General features: G+C 61.1%; 2 protein-coding genes across 2 annotated transcripts; one reads left to right on the top strand and one right to left on the bottom strand.

Annotated features, from left to right (window-relative positions):
• Positions 1-128: 128 nt before the first annotated feature.
• Positions 129-8974, top strand: IGFBP4 (insulin like growth factor binding protein 4). The gene is made up of 4 exons (XM_027701509.1): positions 129-539; positions 6303-6457; positions 6564-6698; positions 6842-8974. The coding sequence occupies exons 1-4, from the start codon at positions 167-169 to the stop codon at positions 6968-6970; spliced, it is 792 nt and encodes a 263-aa protein (XP_027557310.1). The 5' UTR covers positions 129-166; the 3' UTR covers positions 6971-8974.
• A 1763-nt stretch (positions 8975-10737) lies between these two features.
• Positions 10738-21686, bottom strand: TNS4 (tensin 4). Its single transcript, XM_027701508.1, has 12 exons — positions 21191-21686; positions 17184-17595; positions 16593-17008; positions 15675-15761; positions 15087-15206; positions 14666-14758; positions 14329-14406; positions 13878-13949; positions 12746-12914; positions 12333-12401; positions 12092-12118; positions 10738-11562 (listed from the first exon to the last, which is right to left on the bottom strand). Exons 1-12 carry the CDS (start codon positions 21684-21686, stop codon positions 11433-11435), a joined length of 2169 nt encoding a protein of 722 aa, XP_027557309.1. The 3' UTR covers positions 10738-11432.
• Between the last annotated feature and the right edge of the window lie 695 nt (positions 21687-22381).

Below are 22381 nucleotides of genomic sequence, written 5' to 3'. Positions count from 1 at the left end.
CTGCCCGGTGGGTCCCCGGTGGCGGCGGGGGCGGCCCCGCCGGTGGCCCCGGTGGCGGCGGCGGGAGGTGTGGCCAGGGGCCGCATAAAGCCGCATAAAGCGGCCGCCGCCGCCCCGCGCCCGCCGCCAGCCGAGCGCCGCGGAGCGGGGCCGGAGCGGGGCCGCCATGCGCCCGGGGCCGGGGCTGCCGGCGCTGCCGGTGCTGCCGGTGGTGCTGGCGCTGCTGGCGGCGGCGGCGCGGCCGGGCGGCGGCGAGGAGGCGATCCAGTGCCCGCCGTGCTCGGAGGAGCGGCTGGCGCGGTGCAAGGCGCCGCAGGGCTGCGCGGAGCTGGTGCGGGAGCCGGGCTGCGGGTGCTGCGCGACCTGCGCGCTGCCCCGCGGAACCCCCTGCGGCGTGTACACCGCGCGCTGCGGAGCGGGGCTGCGCTGCTACCCGCCCCGCGGAGAGCCCCGGCCCCTCCGCACCCTCATGCACGGCCAGGGCATCTGCACCGACCTGGCCGACGTCGAGGCCATCCAGGAGAGCCTCCACCCCCCAGGTGAGGCGGCGGAGCGGCGGCCGTGGGTGGGTGCCCGGGGTGGGTGCCCGGGGTGGGTGCCCGGGGGTCCTTTTCCCTGACAATGGTAGTGGCACAACCCCCCGTTGGCACCAGTTCGCTCCCTGCTCACCCGACGAGAGCTGGAGCTGCGGGACGGGGCTCGTCAAGGACCTTTCCACACTTAGACAGAGCTTGTAAAAACGATGAAGAGTGACTTTTACATGGGTAGGTTGTTACAGAGCAAGGGGAAGGGCTGTAAACTAAAAAGGGGAGATTTAAATTAGATGATAGGAAGAAATTCTTCCCTGTGAGGGTGGAGAGGCACTGGCACAGGTTGCCCAGAGTATTTCTGCATGTCCCATCCCTGGAAGTGTTCAAAGCCAGGCAGGACGGGGCTTGGAGCAACCTGGTCTAGTAGGTGGTCTTTAAAGTCTCTTCCAACGCAAACCATTCCATGACCCTAAGAGGCAGGATGGGATGGGACAGCCCAGGGATGGGAATGCAGGGAGTGTGTCCCAGGGAGGGAGCAGAGCTGCAGGAGACCCGGTACACGTGGCTGACGTTTGTGCCATCCTTACCCACTGTGGACACAGCAGTGCCACGGCCAAGTGGCACTGCTTGTGCTGGAGTGGGGAACCACCTGCTCTGCCCCTCTGGCTGCAACGTGCCCCTGGACCAAGGGGCAGCCTGGAGTCCTGCAGACACCCACAGCCCCTGGGGACACATCCCAGCTGCTAGGGAAGCTCCTGTTGCACAGAGGCCCCTGCGCTGCCCCTTCCCTGGGATGCTGCTGGGAGCTCTGCCTGCACTGCCGGGAGGAAACAGGAAAGAGGCCTTGGGGCACCTGCTTCCCTCGCAGGCAGGTCCGGCCGGGATCTGTGTTGGGCTCTGCCGGGAGCTGTGTCTGTCCGGGCAGGACAGTGGGGTGCAGGCAGGGCCAGGCTGGAGGAGCTGCTTCCTGTACTTTCTGCCCACGACTGTCTGCCCCAGGACCCTCTTGCAGGTGTTGATTGTGGCCCCCTGCCATCCCCCTGGTGCTCGGGCAGGGTCTGGGGGCCAGGATTGGAGTCCAGCCCAGAGCTGTGCAGGTCACACTGTGGGAATGGGGCCTCTCCTGGGGGATGAATGTGGGGACCTGGTCCATCCATGGGTCTGGATGCCATGCTCCCCCTTTCATATCCTGCAGGCTGTGACCAGGACCATGTCCCCTGAAGCTGGGGAGCAGCATCCCACTACGGGATGATCCATGAGTTGGCCTGGCCCCAGGTCCCCACGCGGAGTCACCCGGAGCTCCCTGTAGGGCAGAAGGGACTAGAGCAGTGTCTGTCCCTATCCACCGTGAGGGCTGGATCCAGCTCCATTCCCTCCTTGCATGGCTGGTCCATGGCAGCTCTGCCAGTATCCCCAGTGTGAGAAGTGCCCTTCGTGGATGGGCCCCTCCAACTGCCCCCCTGCAGGGACAGGAGCTCTCCCGGAGTGCTTGGCATGGGGTCCATTGCAGAGCCCCCCTGCCCTGCCTGTCTGTCCTCATCCCACATCCTGCAGGAGCTGTCTGGGCTCCCTGGCCCGGGGCTGCGCCGCGCTGCCAAGCCCTGTTGGTTTTGGCTGTGCCCCGTGTAATGCAACATTTTTTCCCAGAGCCTTTAGGAAACAGACTCGCATTTTTTCCCTTCCTTCCCGCGGTGTTTTGGCCTGGCTGGGGATGGGTGGGTGGCCGTGGGAGCCGGGTCACCCACCGGGCACCGCGATGGCCGGCGGTGTCACAGGTGGCAGGATGGGCAAGAGGGCACTGGGAACCCCCGTGTCCAGGACAGCTCGGTGGGATGCGGGCAGGACACCCACAGCACATCGCTCGGTCTGGTGGGACATCCAGTTGTGGGTCTCTGACCCACTCCAGCAGCCCAGAGCTAGTGGGGGTGTGGGGCTGGGGGCTGCAGGCTCCATCACTCCCGCACAGCGAGGGCACCCTGGCCTTTGATGGATCCCCTCCAAATCAGCAGGGAATTAAATGCCTTCTCGGGGGCAGGGCCATAGGGAGCAGGTGCCCCCGGCCGTGGCTGTGGCCCCGGGGCTGAGCGGGTGCCGGGAGCGTTCCCGGCGGTCGGGAAGCGGTTAACGCACAGCTCGTACAGTAAACACTTTGTCTGGGGGCTCTGTCCGGGGGGCTCCGCATTCCAGGGAAGAGGCTGGGATCGGGGGGCTGGGCTGAGGCTGGGCTTTCCGAAGGGTTGGACATGGCTCCTGGCTCCAGCGGCAGCAAAGAGCCTCTCTGCTCACCCAGGACCCGCAGCACCCATGGGACGGGACTCTCAGGAAGCGAGGGAGTGGGTGGCTGCCCTCCTGACCCTCTCCCGTGGTTGTGGATCTGGGCACCTTGTGTCGGGCCCTGTCCCTGCCTCCCTCTCCCAGCCCTTGCCAGCTTCTGTCTGGCTCCAGGATCCCACTCCTCAGCCAGAGCCCTGTGCCAGGGCCAGCTCCAGGAGGTCCCAGCCATGGCTTTCCGGCACAGCCGCTGGCTGGTGGTGACTGAGCCTGTGTGTGGCAGCCAGGAGGAGGTGAGGACATATTCTCCAGCACACATGACGAGTGATTTAATGCTGGGTAAATGCTTCTGTCTGGGAAAACCTGACCCTATGGGAGCTGTGTTCATCCCGTGTGGTCTCTGCAAGATGGGACAAATCCTGTTTCCTTCCTGCGTGCTGTGACCAGGAGGGACGGCGGTGGCTGAGCCCTGGCTGGACAGCGCAAAGGCAGGGAGGGCAGGCTGGAGTTAGTCAGGTGAGGCTGTTGCCATGTCCCACCTGTTCCCTGGGGTGGAGGTTCCTCCATGCTCTGGTTTCTCCAGGCTGAGTGCTGCTCCTGGCAAGGAATCATCTGTGGGGAATCATCATCTGCATTTGAATCCCTCACTCCCTCTCCTGCATCCCAATCTCTCTTCCATGGGGCCCACATCGGAAACTGAGGCAGGAGGTGCCCAGGGGGCAGTAGGTGCCTGGTGCCGGTGCCCCTGGCACACCCATACCTGGGTCCCCACACTCCGCCAGGACCAGTGCTTGGCAAGACAAGGACAGCCCTCCCTGTGCCAGTGCCTGCCAAGTCCAGCACTCTGGGAGCCAAGAGCTGGTGCTGCCAAGGCCCTGCCAGGACCACCCACAGGTGACACTGAGGGTACTGGATGGGGACATGGAGGGCGCTGGGGTCACCATGGCTCATGTGCCGTGTCGGCCACAGACACGTGGATGTGTCCCTTCTGTCCCTTGAGGCACGTGGGATCCTTCACAGGGGACTGGTGGCACAGAAGGCAGTGGGGCTGGAGCTCTGACACTTGTACCTCCCCAGGGACACGCACACAGAGTCCCGGGATTTCTTTGGCTGCCCCGGGCTCTGCTCCCACAGGATCCGCGCGGTGGAGCCGGAGCCCTTCACCGCTCCCTCGGGCTCAGGGCTGTGAATCACAAGTTCGGCACGTGACCAACCTCATTTGCAGCTCCTGTTAATTGAAGGCGACGCTGAATGACTCGTTTGTGTCCCCCGTCCACAGGCCGGGCAGGAATCCTCCTCCTGCCGGGATGGGTGGCAGGTCTGCGTGGCCAGCGAGGGGAGCACCCCTTCCCATCCTCTTGGCACCCAGTTCCATCCCAAACTGAGCAGACTCATATCTGAGTGTTAAAAAGCCCTGTCAAGTAGGGCCCATTCCTGCCCTCCCTCTCTCCCTCCAGGGTCGTGGTGGCCACGCATGAGGTGGCAGGTTGGGCTGCACCAGGGCAGGGTGGCGGGCGGCAGCTCCGGGTTCCACACACGTTGCTTTTCCAATGTCTTTTTGCTGAGTGTGAGGCCTTTTCTGGTCCCAGGCAGGCAAGAGGTTCCCTGAGCTGCTGTGTGTCACTTAGCAAGGGACAGTCACCCCAAGGACAGCAGAGATCCCTGTGGCAGGGAGGGATGCTGGAGCATGTCAGGGACCGCGGGTCCCGAGCGCTGGCAGGAGCCGTCTCGCAGCCTGGAGGCACCGGATTTTCATGTGACCTTATGAAAATGTTATTGGCATCTGGTTTTATTTAAGCCGGGAGATTCGATGCTCTGGAGGAGTCTGGCGGGGGAAGGAGGGGGGTTTGGCTGTGCTGGGATCGGTGAGGGCTTCCCCTGCGGGGGCAGAGCGGGCAGTGCCGGTGCCTCCCTGTCCTGCCTTTCCACGGTGTGGGAGAAGCGTGTGGAGGTGCAAGGAATTCAGCACAGTGGTCCCCACCGGTGCCAGATCTTCTGCCCAGTTCTTCCTTGTGTGTCCCCATGGAAATGCAGAGGAAGGAAGGAAGGAACATCCCTGCCTGAGCCCCCGCGGCCCCGGCCGGGCGCTGCCACCAGCATTGCACCACAGCCCCGTGGTTGGTGCCGTCAGAGCTGGCGCTGGCACTGCTCTCTGCAGGGTCCTTTGGGTCTCTTTGGGTTCGTGTTTCAAATTTCAAGGGCATGAGCCATTTCCTGGAAAAAGTGGACAGATTAAGCAAAAAGCAAATAACACCCACGAGGGAGGGGGCTTTGGTTGGGGCTTTGCTGTGGACTTTAACCAGGCCCCCAGGAGCTGGGCCAGGAGCCCTGCACTGCAGGAGCCACGGCGTGAGGTGCCAAAGGGAGACCAGAGCCCAGATCCTGGGAGGATGTGGTGGGCAGGAGGCTGTGGCTCTGACCCCACTGCCAGCCTGTGGGAAGGGCCAGTGCTGGGCATCACCCGGTAGCCCCTGTCCTGGTGCTGTGAGCCCCTGGGTGCCACCTCTGATGGTGACTCCTCCCCGCCTGGTTTGGGAAGGTTTTCCCTGCTGCCAGTCGCAATACTGACTCGTTTAAGCCCAACCCCAGGATAACCTCGGGCAGGGAGCCCTGGCTGCTTCCCTGGACAGCCCAGATGGGTTGGGGGACAAAACTCTGCTTGGGCTGTGCCTGACTCAACTCTGAGCACAGGTGGGACTCAGCTCCTGGGGTGTCTTCCCTCCACAGAGTGTAAACGGGCCTCAGACTAGAGGAACCAGCAGCTTTCTGAAAGTTAAGTCCCGCCGAGCACTCGTCTCATGACGCTCCGTCCAGCTGCCAACATCTGGGCCGGCAGCTTGGCTGCGCTCCTGGCGCAGGCGGGGATGCCAAGCGCCGCCTTTCGGGATCAGCCCCGTGGGAGATTAACTTTCTTATTCCAGGAATTTCTTCTTTCATGTCTTGGCGGGGGCCGTGCCCCGCGGCAGAGCGCGGCTCCACTCCCGGTCGCGGCGCCCGGTGCCGCCCCGGGCCTGGCGGGGGCTCAGCACCACCCCAGTGCCCCATTCCCGCTGCACCTCCTCAAAGGCAGCTTTTTGGGGGTGCGGGGGGCTTCCTGGGGCTCCCTGACTGTGCATCCCAGGGTCACCTTCCAGCCCCATGGCTCCAGTGCTGTGGGCGAGCACGCAGTGCCTGGTGGCACATGGCTGGCAGGGACACAGCCAGACCCAGCACGTTGGAGCCACTGCCCAGCACTCACAGTGTGCATTTGCAACCCTACAATAACAGACACATGGCAATAAGTTGTTAATCATGGCTAATGAGTTGGAAAAACTCCCAGGAGTCTTTCCCAGTGCTGCGGGGAGCTCAGACCTGTGCAGTGGCAGGGGCAGAAGGGGACCCAGGGCCCGGGGTGACACCTCTGGGGACTGGAGAGGGTGATGTGGGGTCCGGCAGCACCAGCTGCTTGTTGTTGCTGAGGGTGCCAGTGGCACTGAGCCCCCTCGGTCTGTGTTCCTGCAGAGAAGGAGGAGATCGACCACCCCAACAACAGCTTCAGCCCCTGCAGCATCCACGACCGCAAGTGCTTGCAGAAGCAGCAGGCGAAGAGGGTCAACAACGGCAACAAGATGCGCAGCAGCGGGAGCCCTCACCACCGCGAGGACACGCGGCCCATAGTGAGCAGGGGCAGGGCTGGGGAGGGCAGGGTGGATGGGGGTCCCGGGGCGCTGGGGCGGGGGCACGTGGCAGCCCCACGGCCGGCTCAGCCCCTCCTTCCCGCAGGCACAGGGCTCGTGCCAGAGCGAGCTGCACCGGGCGCTGGAGCGGCTGGCGGCCTCGCAGACCCGCACCCACGAGGACCTGTACGTCATCCCCATCCCCAACTGCGACCGCAACGGCAACTTCCACCCCAAGCAGGTAGGATGGGCTCTCACCCGCTGCGGGGGCGCTGTGTAGGACCGGGGTGAGGCTGGGAGGGGGAAATGGGTGGATGGGGCAGTGACAGGGCACAACAGAGCCCACCCGGCCTGAGGTGTCCCTCCCCGAACCTGTCCCCGCAGTGTCACCCGGCGCTGGACGGGCAGCGCGGCAAGTGCTGGTGCGTGGACCGCAAGACGGGGGTGAAGCTGCCGGGCTTCCTGGAGCTGAAGGGGGACTTGGACTGTCACCAGCTGGCAGACAGCATGTGAGCGTGACTGCGGCAGCCCCGCGCCGAGCGGCTGCCAGGGACAGCAGGAGAGGGGCTGTGAGCGCCGAGCGGGGCCCTGGTGCCGGGGCACCCCAGGGTGCACTCTGGACTGTGCTGCTCTGCGCCACGGGCTGCCCACGACCTGCGCCATGACCACTACCCGCCACTGCTGGGGATCCTGGCACGTGCCAGCGGCCCCTCCATCCCACAGGGACACAGCTTGGACCATGCTGCCCCGGGGGCTGGTGTCGGCCTGCCCCAGTGGAGCTGGTGGGGAGCACCCTCGACGCTGCTGCCGGTGCCCCCTGGTGCCCCCCTGGTTTTCACCCCGGCCCCTTGGGCAGCCCCCGACGCCGTGGGGTGCTGTGGCAGGCCATGCATGCCAGACCTCTGCGTGGGCAGCAGGAGAAGTGCCTCATCCTGCCCCTCCTGGCAGCAAGAGGTTGCCCAGGCAAGGACCGGGGGGCATGGAGAGACGCCCCCACTGCTGCCCGCCCTCCCTGCCTGCATCTCGCCCAAAGTGTGTGTGTGTGATGGGCAGCGCGGCCACACAGAGCAATAAGAGACCCTCCCCTCCCCACTGCAGCCCCTCATCCCCACAGCCCAGCCCCATCCTGCTCCCCGTGCAGGGACATAGCCCCCCACCCATCCTGTCTCCCCCTGTCCCATCCCTGGGACGAGGATGGTCCTCACAGGCATTGAGTCCGAGGGGAGGGTGGGGGGGACAAGGGAGGTCCAGGAAATGCATCCCAACAGGAAGAGCTTCTGGTCTGAGTTTTTAGTTTCTTCCCCAATTTTTTTTTTTAATATTTAAAAAAATGCCATTGGTGGGATTTCAAAAGTGACCATGTGGCCCCGAGGCTGGAATTCTCCAACCCCAGGGACCAGGGCACTGTGGCAATAGCTCTTGTCTTCTCTGCTTGGCCAACAAGACAAAACCAGGAAGGGTTCTGGAATGTCTCCATGATGGGATCTGCAGATTTCACCAGCACAAAGTTCTCAGCTGAGAAATTGTCACTGGTTTTGTAGCTATTCTTTTTTCTTCTCTTTTCTTTAAGCTGGGCTGAAAATTTTTCATGTAAAAATGCTGTGGCAAGTGTGCCAAAGATGGAGGGGACTTTCCTGAACCCTTCCTGACCTCCATGGCCTCAGTGGAAGCTTTTGGTTTTCCATGTAGATTTGCCCTGGCCAAGGCCCCCGATGGGAACAAAATGTTTCAGTTTTAGTGAAACGTTCTGCCCTCCTGACCCCCTCCCTGCCTGCCCCTGTGCTCTGCCAAATCCCTGCCTGTCCTGGCACCCCCCCGGATCCCTGCCTGACCCCCTGCCCTGCCAGATCCCTGCCTGCCCTGGCAACCCCCAGATGCCCTGGTTGTCCCTGTGCCCTGCTGGATCCCTTCCTGCCCTGGCACCCCCTGGATCCCTGCCTGCCCTGGCTGCCTGTGGCCCTGCTCACACACAACTTCTAAACGGAGTCAATTTACCAGGACAGTCCTCGGTGGGGAGGGGGGTCCCTGCCCCTCTTCTCTCCCAGTCCCCCCAGTGCCACTGTGCCAAGGATGGGTTTCCCAGGGTGCAGGAGGTGCTGCTGGGGACCATGGCCAGTCATGGTGCCAGTCCCGTGGTGGGGCACAGGGTGTGGTGGCAGTGCCAGCCTGGTGACCTTGGCCACTGGGCCCCTCTCTGCCCACACCAGAGCAGATCCAGCAGAGCCTTTCCCAGTTCGGGGGTTCCTGGGAATGCCGGTGCACCAAGGCACGTTCTGTGTCCTGCTTGGAGGGCTCCAGTGTTTCGCAGTGTCTCTCCTGTAGTTTAGGGCTGTATTTACACACAACCATGTACCAGTGTCCCCCATCCCCAGTGTGTCCCCCCATGCCCAAGGGGTCCCTGTCCGTCCCTCCTGGGCCAAGCCCGTCCCGTTGGACTCCTGTGTAGCACCGACCCTTTTACAGTACACTTGAACCTTTGTATCCTCAAAAAGAAAAAAAGGTAATTACTATATTTAATTTCCTGTTATCTGGTGTTTTTCTGTTGAGTGTGGTTTATTTTTTATGGCTTTAAATAATGGGAGAGGGGGGAGGCAGAGCAGGAATGAAGGGTCTGTGGGATCCCACTGGTGTGGGGACAGGCTCCTTTCGCCACCCCTGCCCGAGGACCTGCTCTCCTGGTCCTGTGCTGGGCTTGGGGTTCAGCAGCCCTGGAAACCCAGGTGCCCTGAAGCCTCTGGAAGAGCTTCACGAGCAGGGAAGCAAATGATTTCTTGCTTCCTCATGACTCCCAGCTCAGCCTCCACCGGTGCCACCGGGAGGATTGTCACCGTCAGCCCCGCACGGCGACACGGAGACGGCGCCAGGCTGGGAGGGGACCCTGGACGGGCTTCAAAGTTCAGGGTCGGACAGGGACGGGCACGGGCTGCTCCAGGGACACGGGCTCGAGGCCAGGCGGTGCCGCCGGCCTTGGCGAGCCGCAGCCCGCGGCACATGCCCAGGTGCCGGACTGCACCGGGCACCACCGGCTTCGCTCGGCGTTTTCGGGAGGGTGCCGGGATGCAGCCGGGAGATGCCCAGGTCAGGGAATTGCAGCAGCCGCACCCCTCCCGCTGCTCCTGGCACCCCCGACAGCAGCTCGGCTGTCTGCCGGCGTCTGCAGCCGGTGCTGCCCGCGGTCACGGCACAGGAGTTCTCCGGGTCCCTGCCCGGTGGCTCCCGGGGCCGGCAGTGCCACCCGGGGCTGGCGCCAGCCCGATGCTCCGGTTACCGGAGCCGCGCGGTGCTGGGGTTGTGCAAACACCCCCGGGACGGGGCCGGAGGCGGCCGCAGCCAACACAGGCAGCCCAGAAATCTGCTGGAACAGCACATCGGCCGCCGGACCAGGGCCGACGCCAGCGCTCCTGGAGCCCGGCCCCGCGCCCCGGCCCTGTGCCGGTGACTGCCAGGGCTGGCCGGGGTCGGGGGGGCAGTGCGACCCTCTCAAAGCACCGCATGGAGCCAAAGCCTTTGCCTGTTCCCGTTCTCTTTGTGCTGATCCTGACCAGCATCGTGATAACCGCAAGAGTCCAGCCCTGGGGGTCCCGGACCTGCCCTGAGGTCCCAGGGCTGGGATCCCACAGCTTGAGCTGCCCATGACCTTGGAGTCCCACGTTCCGCTGGGTCCCTGCAGCACAGTGGGGGCGGCAGAAACACAAGGATCCCTGGGACTGGCTCCTGAGCCCACCCCAGAGGGCTGGGTTCTGGCTGAGCAGAGCTTGGGGCAAAGGGTCTGGGGGGCACAAAGCTGTTCAGGTCTCCTCCCAGAGCTCCAGGGCCCCATGTGCTCCCCCCGCAGTGACCCCAATATCTGTTTCGGTCATTGCCAGAAGCTGCTCCAGCTGGACCTGCTCCACAGCCTGGCTGGAGGAGAGGGACCCTCTGCCATGGATGCATCTGTTTGGCTGTTCCAGAGCAGAGTGAGCGTCTCCACTGCTGACATCCCTGCGGTGTCTGTGCAGGATAAACGCTCCACTGCTTTATTGGAAATACCCCTACGTGGGTTTATAACACGGGGTCTGAAATCAAAACCAGTGCAGAGGCCCCAGGTAAGCGAGATCTAAGGAAGGTGACAGTGTGGTGGCCTCGGAGCCGCTCTCTGCTCCGAGCTGCAGCGCGAGCCGACTCTTCAGCTGCTGCAGATCACGTCGGCATCGGCTTCCTCGAGGCCGCGCCAATGCACGTCATCCGAGGAGCTGGCCCAAATTCAGGCCAGTCATTTCCAAAAACCCGATGTTTCACTGTCATGAAAATGTCACCGTTTATTTCCCAGCTCTCCGCGGTGCCGGGAGGTCGAGCCCGCCCGTAACCCCGCTCTGCGAAAAAGGGCAGGAGAATTTCCCAGCACAGGGAAAAATGCGCTGCTCTGACATTCCCGCCCGCGGATGCCTCTCGGTCCTGCAGGGAAGCAGGTTTCCAGCAGGACTTGGTGATTTTTATACAGTTTGATTTGCAAAGCTGCCTTCTGGTGCTACTCAGGGGGTTAGTCCCCCCTGCCTGCCCCAGACCTCCCCTCCCGTGGCACTGGGGGGGGTCAGGGCCGAGTTCCTAACAGTGGGAGCTCAGCTCAGCTCCATGACCTGCCTCAGCCTGCATGCCCCGAGCACAGGGGTCCCTCATGGCCTGTAGGAACCTCAGCCAGAACACTGGGGCCCTGCAAAGCAGACAGCAGGTGCCAGGTGAGGGGCTGTGGTTCCATAGGGAGCACAGCTCCCATCCCACCGCTCTGTCCCAGACCAGCACAGCTCCCCATGGGCAACTCATCCCACCAGAGCTGAAAATCTCTAACTGAGACTTCTGACGTGATGGTACATAACAAAAAGAGTATAAACACGAGCTGTTGCCAAAATGCAGCTCAGAAGCAGGAGCAGGGGAGCAGGAGAAGCTCGGCAGTGATGCAGGAGCAGCTGCCAGCCCTGGGCATCCCAAGATCCCATCCCTACGGGCCGGGCAGGAGCTGACGGAGCAGGTCGATGACGAGCGATGCCGGCTGCACCGTGTCGTACTCTGCAAACAGGTGACAGAGGTTCCCCGAGTCTGTCTGGCTTTTGGCCACGAACCCAAAGATTCTTTGAAAAAAGGAGAGAGGCTTATTCAGTTTGCATCCAGGAATCTGAAGGAATACGCTGAGACCAGCCCCGGCCACAAAGCCAAACCCCAGTTCCAACAATTCCACCTTGGCCCGCTCCCCAATCACGTTTCCTTGGAAGCCAAGCAGCCGGGAGGAGCATTTCTGGCAAGGCTTCCGTGAAAAGATTCTTGAGCACAAGGTAGAGCCAGATATAAACTCCCTTCCTGAGCCCAGTGTGAGTCCCTGGAAAGGCTGTGGGATTTGGATGGGGGGGTTCTGCACAAGGGGATGTGGAGAACGGGGCTCAGCCAAACTTCTTACCCAAACCTACAGAGTAAACCCACCCTAAAACTTTACCCACCAGTCCCACCCCTCACCCGGCCACCATGGTAACTTCTGTTGAATCCTCTCTTCATTTTTAAGCTGATTCTTTGATGTTCTGCAATGCAACTGCTTCCCAAAGCAGCATCATTCCCCCCAGATTCCAGCCCCCAGCTCCATGCGGGAGGTCCCCGTGCAGGTCTTACCTGGAGGACTTGCAGTACTTCTGCCACCTGAGGGAAGAACAGAATTGGAGTTGCTCAAAGGCTGATGTTTAATTCATTCCATCAGCTGCAAAGCCAAGGGTTATGTTTAGATCCACCCTGGTGTGTTACGCCCAGGGCAGTTTTTTGGGATTTGGGATTTGAAGCAGTGCAGAGGTGCTGGGAACGGCAGGGAAGGGAGCACAGGAGGCAGCTCTGACCGGCACGGCCGCCCAAAACTCACTTTCTGTTCTCAGGGTCCATCCCGCAGAACCTGATGGCAGCCAAGGGGTAGTGTCTCCTGAAAAACACCCTGGAAGAGGAGAGGGAAGGGTTATGGGAGGGAAGGGCCGAGGCAGGAACAGGATCATGCAGATCCAAGCCCTGTCACGGCTGCTGGGGAATGGGGGTCCCAAATGGCATCCCAGAATCCCAACCCTGGGTCCAGCTGCCTCCTGCATCCCACCCCTGAGGTGCTGCCACGCACAGCCCTGCACTGTAACGAGGGGCCAGGTCCATCCCTGGATCTGAGTTTGTCCAAGCAGGGCAGCTTTTCCTGGGGCTGGGAGGCAAGGAGGGGGGCTGGGTGGGCACGGGGGAGCTGCCTCTCCATGAGCCCCCCTCGGCCGCCCCTGCAGCCCATCCCTGGGCTCTTACTTCCTCTGGACGTCGGTCAGGGTGACGCCCTGCTCTGTCACCCTGAAGTGCACCAGGGTGGGCGTGGGCAGAGTCTCCAGCTCCAGGGTGCAGGAGATGCCTTTCAGGATGGCCGGGGCTCCCGTCAGCTTCTCCACGTTCACCGAGCTGAGGTACAGGACGTTGCACACTGCAAGGACAGCACAGAGCCCGGCTCAGCACGGGTGACATCCAGGGCTGGGTCCCAGGGATCATCCTGCAGAACCCTCACACGGAATCCGGGTCGGGTTTGTTTTGACGAAAATTAAAAGGTTCGGTGACTCAGAAATTCTTCACCAATTTGGTTTGGTTTACTTTAATTCTTTGCACTAATTGTTGTAAAAGTCAAAGTATTTAATTTCCCGTTTCTAAATGTCACATTTGGGGCTTTTTTTTTTTCTGTTTATTACATATTTCCTTTAATGAAAAGCAGAAATACCCCAAGCCAACGAAGGGCTGAAGGCCAACCTAAAACATGACATTTCAGGCTGATTGAGCTGTTTAAAGGGCTGCTCTGGGTCAAACTAAACTTTCCAGCTTGCCAACTGATTTTTCAGAATTTCCAGCAAAACAAAGCCGTTCCCGCTTCCCCGGCCTGTGCCGTGACCCATCCTTGTGGTCTCCTGCCCTTCCCTCTCTGCTCTCACCCAGGCTGGGGTGCAGAGACCCCTCCCATCCTGCTCTGCAGTGCCCTCGTGCCCCCCATAAGGTTCCCTCAGCAATTCAAGCAGCCCCCGACTGCCCCATCCCTCTCCTAAAGCTCCAGATGTTCAATCCCCACTGAAGCCCGTCAGGGGAGAGGCTTAAAAATCAGGAGCTACTTAAAACTGTGGGAAATGGGGGCCTTTTGTCAGCCTTGTGACCTCAGGAATTGTGTTCTATAGTATCTTGAGGACCCAAAATCTCCTTTCCTTAAAAACACTAGGTTCCCTTACAGCCCAGGGGCTGGGGAGGAGGTGGGGAGATCCTGTGGGTATCCCCAGCCCGGTGGGGAAGCTGGAGGGGGATGTCACACGGGGCCCCACCAGTGTGTGGAGGTGACCTGTTGCTGTCACAGCGTGCCCAGGGCTCCAGCTCTTGCCAGCTGGGCAGCAGTGCAGGTTCATGCCCTCACCTGCAGTTCTGTTTGCCAGGGACAGCATGGATTCAGGAGCACAGTCTGGGCTGTCTTCTCCCTCAGCGAGATCTGCACGAAGGACAAGCAGGAGCAGTGATGCCACAGGCAGGGCTGTGCTGGTCACCTCTTTGGTCATTCCTTATCTCACAGAGGCCCAGGACTGCTCTAATTGCAGGGGCTTAGAGCAGTAATTAACTTAACTGTCCTCCACCCCCCTCTCCCGGCTCTAATCACCTCTGATCTCCCCACTCCTCCTTCCCTCGCCCACCCTCACCCCCAGCAGAAGGGGGTCACTGCTGTGCTGTCCTCAGGGCAGCTCTGCAGGTCCCTGCTCCGCCTGCAGCCAGGGCAGCAGCCCCTCGCAGGGCACCTGGGTGGCTCAGCCCCCTCCCCACCTCAGGACCTTCCCCCCCTCCCCTTGGAGCATCCCCCCTGTCCCGGCACCTACCTCGGGTGGGGATGCTGAGCCTGCAGGGCAGTGCCAGCGGGGTGATGGAGTGCTGGTAGACGAAGGCAGAGAGGCTCCCTGAAACACAGAGCCACGAGTTGTGGGGGGGGCTGGTGCCTGAAACCTCCCACCACCTGCCTCCACCCCCCAACAGTGTCCCAGGGAGCTCATTTTCCTACTGCCATGATCTCACTGCCAGGGAAGTGCAGGCAGGACTGGGGGCTGGGGGGTCCCCGTGCTGGTAGGTGTACAACACGCTCACCCCGGTGCTGCCAGGAGGTTTGGAAACAGCTCCTGGGGCTGCCAGGGCTGCTGTGGGTGATGGCACTGTCCTTACCAAAATACAGGTCCTCGCTGGCCCCTTTCAGGTGCACCCCTTTGGTGGAGGACTCGATGAGGAAGTGCCGGACGAGGTCACTGCCGTCATCCCCTGCAAGAGGGACCAAAAACAGCATCAGCACCGGCCCCAGAGCTGCTGTTTCACCCCTGCCCACCCCTACCTGTGCCTGCCCTCCTCTGCCCACCCCTGCCCACCCCTACCTGTGCCTGCCCACCCCTGCCCATCCCAGGGCATCACCAGAGCTTCTCTGTGGTGCCAGGGTGGTGCCAGCCCCTGTGAGGGGTGGGATGGGCACCGACAGACACCGTCAATGTCTCCCACACAACCAGAATCCTGTTGCTTCTCACCTGGCTTCAGTTTGCCCAGTTTCAGTTAAACCATTAAAGGAACCCCCCCATCTCCAAGCGAGTCCCTGTACCTGTCTGGCTGCCGGACAGAGAGCCGGGAACCTTCATGGCCAGTCCAAAGGAGCCCCGGAATGACGTGCTGTCCCTCACCAGGAACGTGCCTGGCTCCTTGTTCCTCAGCAGCTGGATTGCTGTCAGAGCACAGGCAGGGGCTCAGCCAAGCACAACAGGTGGGACCTCCCCAATCCTGTGCTCTGTGGGCAGTCGCTCCTTGGCAGCAGCAGGAAAGACTCCGGAGCATTTGCCAAGGACGCGCATGTCCCTTGTGCAGCACCAACTGTGCTCCTGCAGGGCCCTGCCTCGGTCTCATGGGTCTCTGTGGTCCCCAGGACACTCAGGCCCTGCCCAGGCCATGCTGTGGGACAGCACAGGGGCAGGAGAAGCTTTTCTGGGCTCGAGGGGGTTGCAGAGGGGCTGTGGCACAGCCTGTGTTTCTGAGTCGTCCCCCTCGGAGTAAGAGGGTCTCTCCACCCCCATCAGCCCCCAGTAGGTTTAGAATCACCCTCAGTGAGTCCCCAGGGACACGGGAGGACTCCATCCCAGGGCACAGGGAGGAGCCCGAGGTGGGATCACCCCCCTGGAGCCCCTCACTGCCTCACCTCGGTCCCTGCTGATGCTCGGCTTGAACCAGTACTTTGATGTGTCCATCACAAACTTCATGGTGGGCTGCCCAGCCCTGGGGGGACCTGCAAGAGACCCCATGGTGTCAAGGCCAGCAGGGACCTGCAGGACCTCCACAGGTGACAGAGCCCAGCAAAGACATTTCTCTTTCAGGCTGGTCGGGGCTGAAGGTTTTTTCAATCCTTTTGAATCCTTTCCTCCCCACTCCTCAGAATGGCTCATTCTCCATGTAATTATCTCTCTTGGCAGGCTGTGATGCAGTGCAGAGAGGGGCACATGGAATCCCTTGGCAGTGCCAGCCTGCCCAGCCCTGCACAATGCACTGGACCGTGGGCTTTACACCAGCCCAGGATCTGACCCACACACCCTCCTGCTATTCCCATAAGGATCCCAATTAAAACCCTCTGCCCTGAGAGCTGCCTCTGCTCATCTCCTCCAAAGAACAATAGCCCCAGTGTTTGCCCTTCAATGAGGGACCTTGTGAACTCCTGTACCTTTTGGTGTCCTCAGAGCAAACAGGAGCCCCAACCCCTCCTCCCGACCCTGGTCTGGGCCCACAAACCACGAGGACAGGGCAGAATGGTGGTTCTCACTCTCAGGTACTATAAATAGGTGTATCTGCACTTCCTCGAGGGAGCAGAGAGTTCCTGCCTGCTGAGACCATGCCCCAGCACCCCAGTGGGCAGAGGGTGCAGCTCATCCAGGGTCACCAGCCCTGAGCTGGAGACCACCCGGAGCCCTGGGGGACAAAATGAGGAGCTCCAGTTCCAGCAAGGACCTCCTGCCTTTCATGTTTATAATCCACAGCTAAACCAGAGGGAAAATGGGGGTTGCACCCCTTTCCCAGCAGCTGCCAGAGTCTGCAGCTCCCACCCCAGCCCTGCCCTGGCACTCACCGTCCGGGACGCAGGAGAGCGCGGGAGCCGACAGCGCGTTGTTGAGGCCCCCGAGCCTCGGGGCCGGGCTGCAGCCGGGAGGGGGGCCCTGCACGGCAGAGCTGGGGGGGGCTTTGGCCGCCTGGGGGGATCCATCTCCTTGCTCCAGGCACCCGTTCACCAACAGCACCGGGATGTCGGCTGTGGAGGGGAGGATGGAGGGGGGGCAGCTGCTGGCCTGGCCCTTCTGGGCTGTGGAGGAGCTGCTGCTGGGGGAGCTGCCTGCCCTGGGCTGGGGGGGCCTCTGGCCAAAAGCTTCTCTGGAGTGAGACACGATGCCAGGGGAAGGGGAGCAGGGGCTGCCCAGGGAGCTGGCGGGGGACGGGCAGGCAGCGGTGGGAGCATCCGAGTCCTCGTTGTGGAGCGAGTGGGTGCTGCTGCAAGAAGGACAAAGAGCAGAGAACATCAGGGGGGTGTCGACACGCAGAGCCCACCCCAGGGACTGCGCCAGCTCTGTCAACCCCAGCCTGAGGAGTGAGGGACTCAGAGCCCAGCCCTGCGCCCCTTCCATCCCCCCCATCACCCCAAGGCTGGGGCACAGGTGGCATTTACCTTCCCAGGATGTAACTGGTGTCAGAGCCAGGGCTTGTGGAGAGCTGGGACACCCAACTGCCCCGCTGCTGGGCCCTCACCACGTGCACAGGCCTCAGCAGGTTGTCACAGCCCGGGGAGGTGCCGAGGGAGGCGGTGTCCGTGTGTCCGGCCGTGCACTGCCGGGGCACCGTGATGCTCTCGGATGCTTTGCTGCAGCTCAGGGTGGCTGACTGGGAGCTCGAGGGTTCAGGTGGGCTGGAGAAAACCACGCAGTCACTGGTGCTGTATTTGCCCCCGAGTGCCCCTTTTTGGGTCAGGAAGCCGTTGGTCTGGGGGGACCTGGAGAAGGGGGTGCCCGAAGGGCTGGGGGAGCCCTGTGGCAGCTCAGGCCCCGTGGCTCTGCCTGGTGTCAGCTCTATGTACTTGATGTCTGCAGGGAGAGAGAGGAGGTTATTAGAAATCCAGTGTCCAAATTGTGTTCCTTAATAAAGCTCCGTGGGGGACACGTGTCTGCTCTTCCTGCTGTGAATTTTGGCTCTGGGTTTCACTCCCTGAAGGGCTGGGGGGGGTTCCAGGGGGCACCCCCACGCCTTTTGTTGAGATCCCTTGGGGGCTGATTCCTCACAGACCCCAGAGTGCATTGACCCCCCCAGTGCTGGCAGGCTCCCAGGGAAGGGGGGTTACCTGCGGTCACGTCTGGCTGCTTAGACCCCCCTCACCAGCACTACCCAGCCAGGACCTGCAGAGACCTGCAGCCAGAGGTGGGTGTTCCCTCCAGCAGCCTCTCTGTTTGTACCTGACTCAAGAGAAAAACATCTGGCTGCTCCCCAGGGGATGACGTCAGGTTTGGAGGGTGCCCAGGGCAGCAGGAGTGTGGCCCTGCACACCCTGGGGGAACAGAGGAGCAGGGGGATGTCACCTGGCCCTGGGCAGAGGAGCAGGGGGATGTCACCTGGCCCCAGGTACAGCTGGAGTGGCGGTGGGACAGGAGGCAGAGGGAATCCATGTGGGACAAGGGCAGTTACAGGGCTCTTGGTGTCCACTATGGGACCAGCCATGCTGGCAGCAAGCACAGAGCCCCAGGCAGGGGCTGCCTCCTCCCTCTTCCCTTCTTCCATCCTGCACAAATCTCTCCAGGGAAGTAACTTCCAAGGCAGTTTCTGTGCCTGTGCCCTGCTGTGGGATTCTTCCTGCTCTTCCATTTGTGCTCAGAGCAGGCCAGGCATGTGCAGCCCCTCTGCTTGCCACCAGTGATATGGGAACACACCTGGCAGAGCATCTCTTGTCAGAGAAAGCGAAACCTCAAAGCCAGGACAGAGTGTGCCTGGCTCCCCAGGTGCCTGATGTACGTCAGGCCCTGGCTTCCTTGGACAAAGCCATAATTTCTGGCTGGGCTGGAACACTCAGACTCGATTTAAGCACTCGCAGCGATGGTGGATTCACCCGCCCAGGGAAGCTGCACTGGTGGTTAATCACTCCAGTGCCAGAAGTTTGCACCTCCCTTCCAGTCTGGACGTGCCCAGCTTTGCTTTCAGCGCCTCGTTCTTGCCCTGCCACGGAGTTCAGGAAAGTTCCCCTTCTCAAAAGCGTTTCTTGGAGAGGGAAAAACCTTTTTGCTGCGGCAAAGACAAGCTGCTCTGACAACCCCAATCCCCCCGGGTTGGACCTGCCATGCGGGAGCTGGACAGGCAGAGCAGTCGACTCTGCTGACCCTGGTTACTGCAAGGAACAGCCAGACCTCTGGGGCATGGAGCTGGATGAGCAGGAAAAGCACAAGCCTGTACAAAAGTTACTCCCCGAGTCCTTTCTCTGTGCCAACCCTGGAGCAGGGTCGGATTGGCACGGGCAGCGCCAAGGAGGCGCCGGGTGGGCCGGGAGGGCAGGTCCCCAGTGGGGAATCAGCTGGACCTCGCCAGGACGGAGCCAGAGCCACAGCCTTCCCCCTCCACAGCCTTCCCCCTCCACAGCCTTCCCCCTCCACAGCCTTCCCCCTCCACAGCCTGGCTGCCAGCAGCAGCACCTCCAGCGCCCGGCCTGGGAGCGGCTCCGGGGCCACGTGTCCCGGTATCAGCACACAAACCCTCACAGCCAGCCCCTGGCCCGGATGCTTCTTGTCAATGGCTCCTCAAGGGGAGAGAGAAATGGGGAGTTTAATTGTCCTTTAAAGAACTGACAAGCATCTGCACACCGTGCTCAGGAGGCCTTTTCCCTCCTGCTTCTCCGCCTTGGCTCCTCTTATCACCTGGGGTTAAACCTCAAATATTTGCTCAAGACCTTGGCAAGTTTTCCAGCATCGAGGAGTGGCAAAAGTGCCACAAACACGGAGCTCAGATGTCACGCAAGCTGAGATCTGAGATCTCGTCTCCTCTCCAGCAGATTCCAGAGGGATTTGTGACTCTCATGAAAGTGTCTCCTGTTGCTCATTTGTCATGTTTAAAGCTTCCTCATGGGCTCCACTAACCAAGACCAAGCCCATCTCACTTCTCTGGTCACTGTCAGTCCCTGCCACCCTCACATCAGGGCACAGGTTGCAGGGCTGGAGTGGGAGGAGGTGGGTGAACAGAGACCCTGCACAGTGGGAGGAAGTTTGTGTAAAATCCAAGAGCTGTTAAAAGAAAATGAAAGCTAAAGAGAGGCTTTTCTCACTGCATTTGTGGCCAGAATTCCAGGTGTTCTCTTGGAGCCAGATTTTTCAAACCTGTGAAGCTTTTCAGGCTCCATCCCCCGAGATCCAGGCACTGAGCAGCCAGAGCTGAACTTGCACTTTGTCACAGTCCTTTATCTGCAAGGCCACTCTGTCCATCCCAGGGGGAAGCAGGGACACTGTCTGCCCTGGAATTGTCTGGTTCCCTGCTGGAGCACCAGGACCCTCACAGGCACCTCATCCTCCCCCCGACCCCACAATCCTCGTGTTTGCAGGAGGGCTCAGGGAGAACAGAATTTTTTTCATGCCTTTACCATCCTCTCATTTCACCTTCCTCTGGAAAGAGGCCTGGGGACAGACTGTCAAGGTATTTCCACGTGTAAAGACAGGGACAGGCAACAAGGCTTTTGGGAAGCAGCGAGTCTGTGTCCTCAGGCACCTGAGCCACCCCCGGTGCAGCGGGACAGTGACAGCAGTGCCAGCACTGCTGGGGCTGCCCTGTGCACAGGGTGCTGAACAGCTAAAACCAGCAGAAGAGCCCAGGCAGGAATGCTTGGATCAGGAGCAGCTCACAGGTCAGAGTTTGGATTGCAGGGATGACAGGGAAGTGTTGCACAAGGGTTCACGTAGGGAACCCTTGAGCAGGGAACGGGCTGGTATGTGCTGCTGGTGCCTTGCCTATGCCAGGTATGCTGCCCGAGGAGTGCACAAGCCCTGGAAAAAGAATTTCCCTGGCAAAGTGATTGGGAACATTTAAATGGGATGGTTGTGTAACACTCGGTACCTTAGCCCAGGGCCCTGGAAATCTGGCTGCAAATCCTTGTGCTCCCACGGGTCAAGTGTGACCCTGGGAAAGGCCCTGCTGGCCTTGGGGGAATGAGGGGAGCAGGGTCCTCACAGGGCACCCAGAGCCCAGGGCCTGTCACTGATGGTGACAACTGGGATAAAGGAGTTTTCCCAAGTCCCATTTCCAATGAGAAATGTTTTCTCCAAACACAGGGAAACAAACATCAGATTGAACCAAAGGCTGTTTTCCCTGTTCCCTTCTGGATCCCTCTGAGCTGGCTGGGCATGAGACGTGTCAGCAGTGATCAGACCAGGGCCATGGAAGTGGTGGAATTAGGCAGAGCCTGGATACACAGCCTGTCCTGCTCCTTAATACGGAGCCCTGGCGTCAGGAGACAACTCCCCACAGCGATCCCACTGGGAACAGTGTGGGATGTCCCTGATGCCCATTTCCAGCCCCCCAGGACCTCGTCCTGCCCACAGGACAGGTGTGTGCCCGACCTCTCTGCCCTGGGCTCCTGCTGCCCCTGGCAGAGGGTTTTCACTGGGTCGGAGCTGCTCTGGCTCCAGTGCCTGAGTGGTGCCTTTTCCTCACCTGTTGCCTCTGGCTCCTGTTTCTCAGTGGTTGCAGTGTCACCCCAAACAGCAGGTTGGGCCGGATCCTTCAGCGGCTGGAAGGTCGGATCGATTTCTAGGATCATCCGGTTGAGAGCCTCTATGGATATGTCCAGGGAGGTAGACATTGGCTGAGCCTCAGGATCCACGCTGGTGTTCTCCTCCTGCTTCGGCTGACACGGAGCAGTGGCTCTCTCCAAGGAGGAGTCCTGCTGCCCCTTCCCCTGTGTGTGAACAGCCACATGCTCCAGCACAGGGTGGGCTCCGTACAGCCTCCCTCCAGGAAGCAGGTGAGCCTTGGGGTGCACCACGGAGGGGGGGTCAGCCCAGGACTCCGTGGAGTAGTAGACGTACTGGCCTGGCAGGGTGGAGCACCCCGGGTACCCCGCTGGGTGCAGGCTCTTGCTTTCCTCCGGAGAGGGAACACACACAGTCTGTCCAACACGCAGCACGTGGTTCCGTATGACCTGGGACATGGTTTGGTTTTCCGGTTTGACGGCTTAGAGTCCAAGGGAAACCTCCTCCTCCTCCTGCTCCTCGCCTCCTTCCTCCACCAGGGACCTCAGACCCCCGTCTTCAATCCAGTCTCCAGCGGAAGAGGAATCTGAGGAATGCAGAGAGGAGCGGTTACACAGGCATGCCCCGGGCAGGAGCAGACTTCAGCGGAAAAGTCTATAAAAACCCAGGATTTGGAGCGCAGAGCTGGAATTCAGCTCATAAGAAAACAAGTCACCCCATCCTGCTTTTCCACCCTCTCCAGCCTCTGCTCCCGGTGCCACGGTGTGGCCGGGCAAGCGCACGGAGCACTCACTGGCCACAGCTTTTCAGGATGATTCAAAGGCCCGAGAACGACATCCTGCTTTATTTGCTAATTTTCTGGATTAAGAATGAAATGGAGGCTCGCTCTAACAGTCTTCCCATGGGACCCTGACCCTCGGAAGCCATCCGAGGGCAGCCAGAGAGCCCAGAGCCCCGCGGGCACAGAGCCGGAGCTGCCTGCCAGGGCAGTGTCCTGGAGTGGGTGTACAGCTAATCCAGGATTTCTTTTTCCTGGTACAAGGCAAGCCTGGAAGCCTGAGTACGTGGCTGCTGCCTCAGTCATGGTGCTGCCTGAGGAATCTGACTGCTAATATGCTTTGAAGACTCCCGGGCTTTGCTTTAGACAGAAAGT

Source organism: Neopelma chrysocephalum, unplaced genomic scaffold, assembly GCF_003984885.1.
Source record: "Neopelma chrysocephalum unplaced genomic scaffold, ASM398488v2 Primary Assembly neopelma1_158, whole genome shotgun sequence".
Taxonomy (NCBI): Eukaryota; Metazoa; Chordata; class Aves; order Passeriformes; family Pipridae; genus Neopelma; species Neopelma chrysocephalum.
Note: the sequence above shows the minus strand (reverse complement) of the source record. Positions and strands in the feature narration are given on the sequence as shown.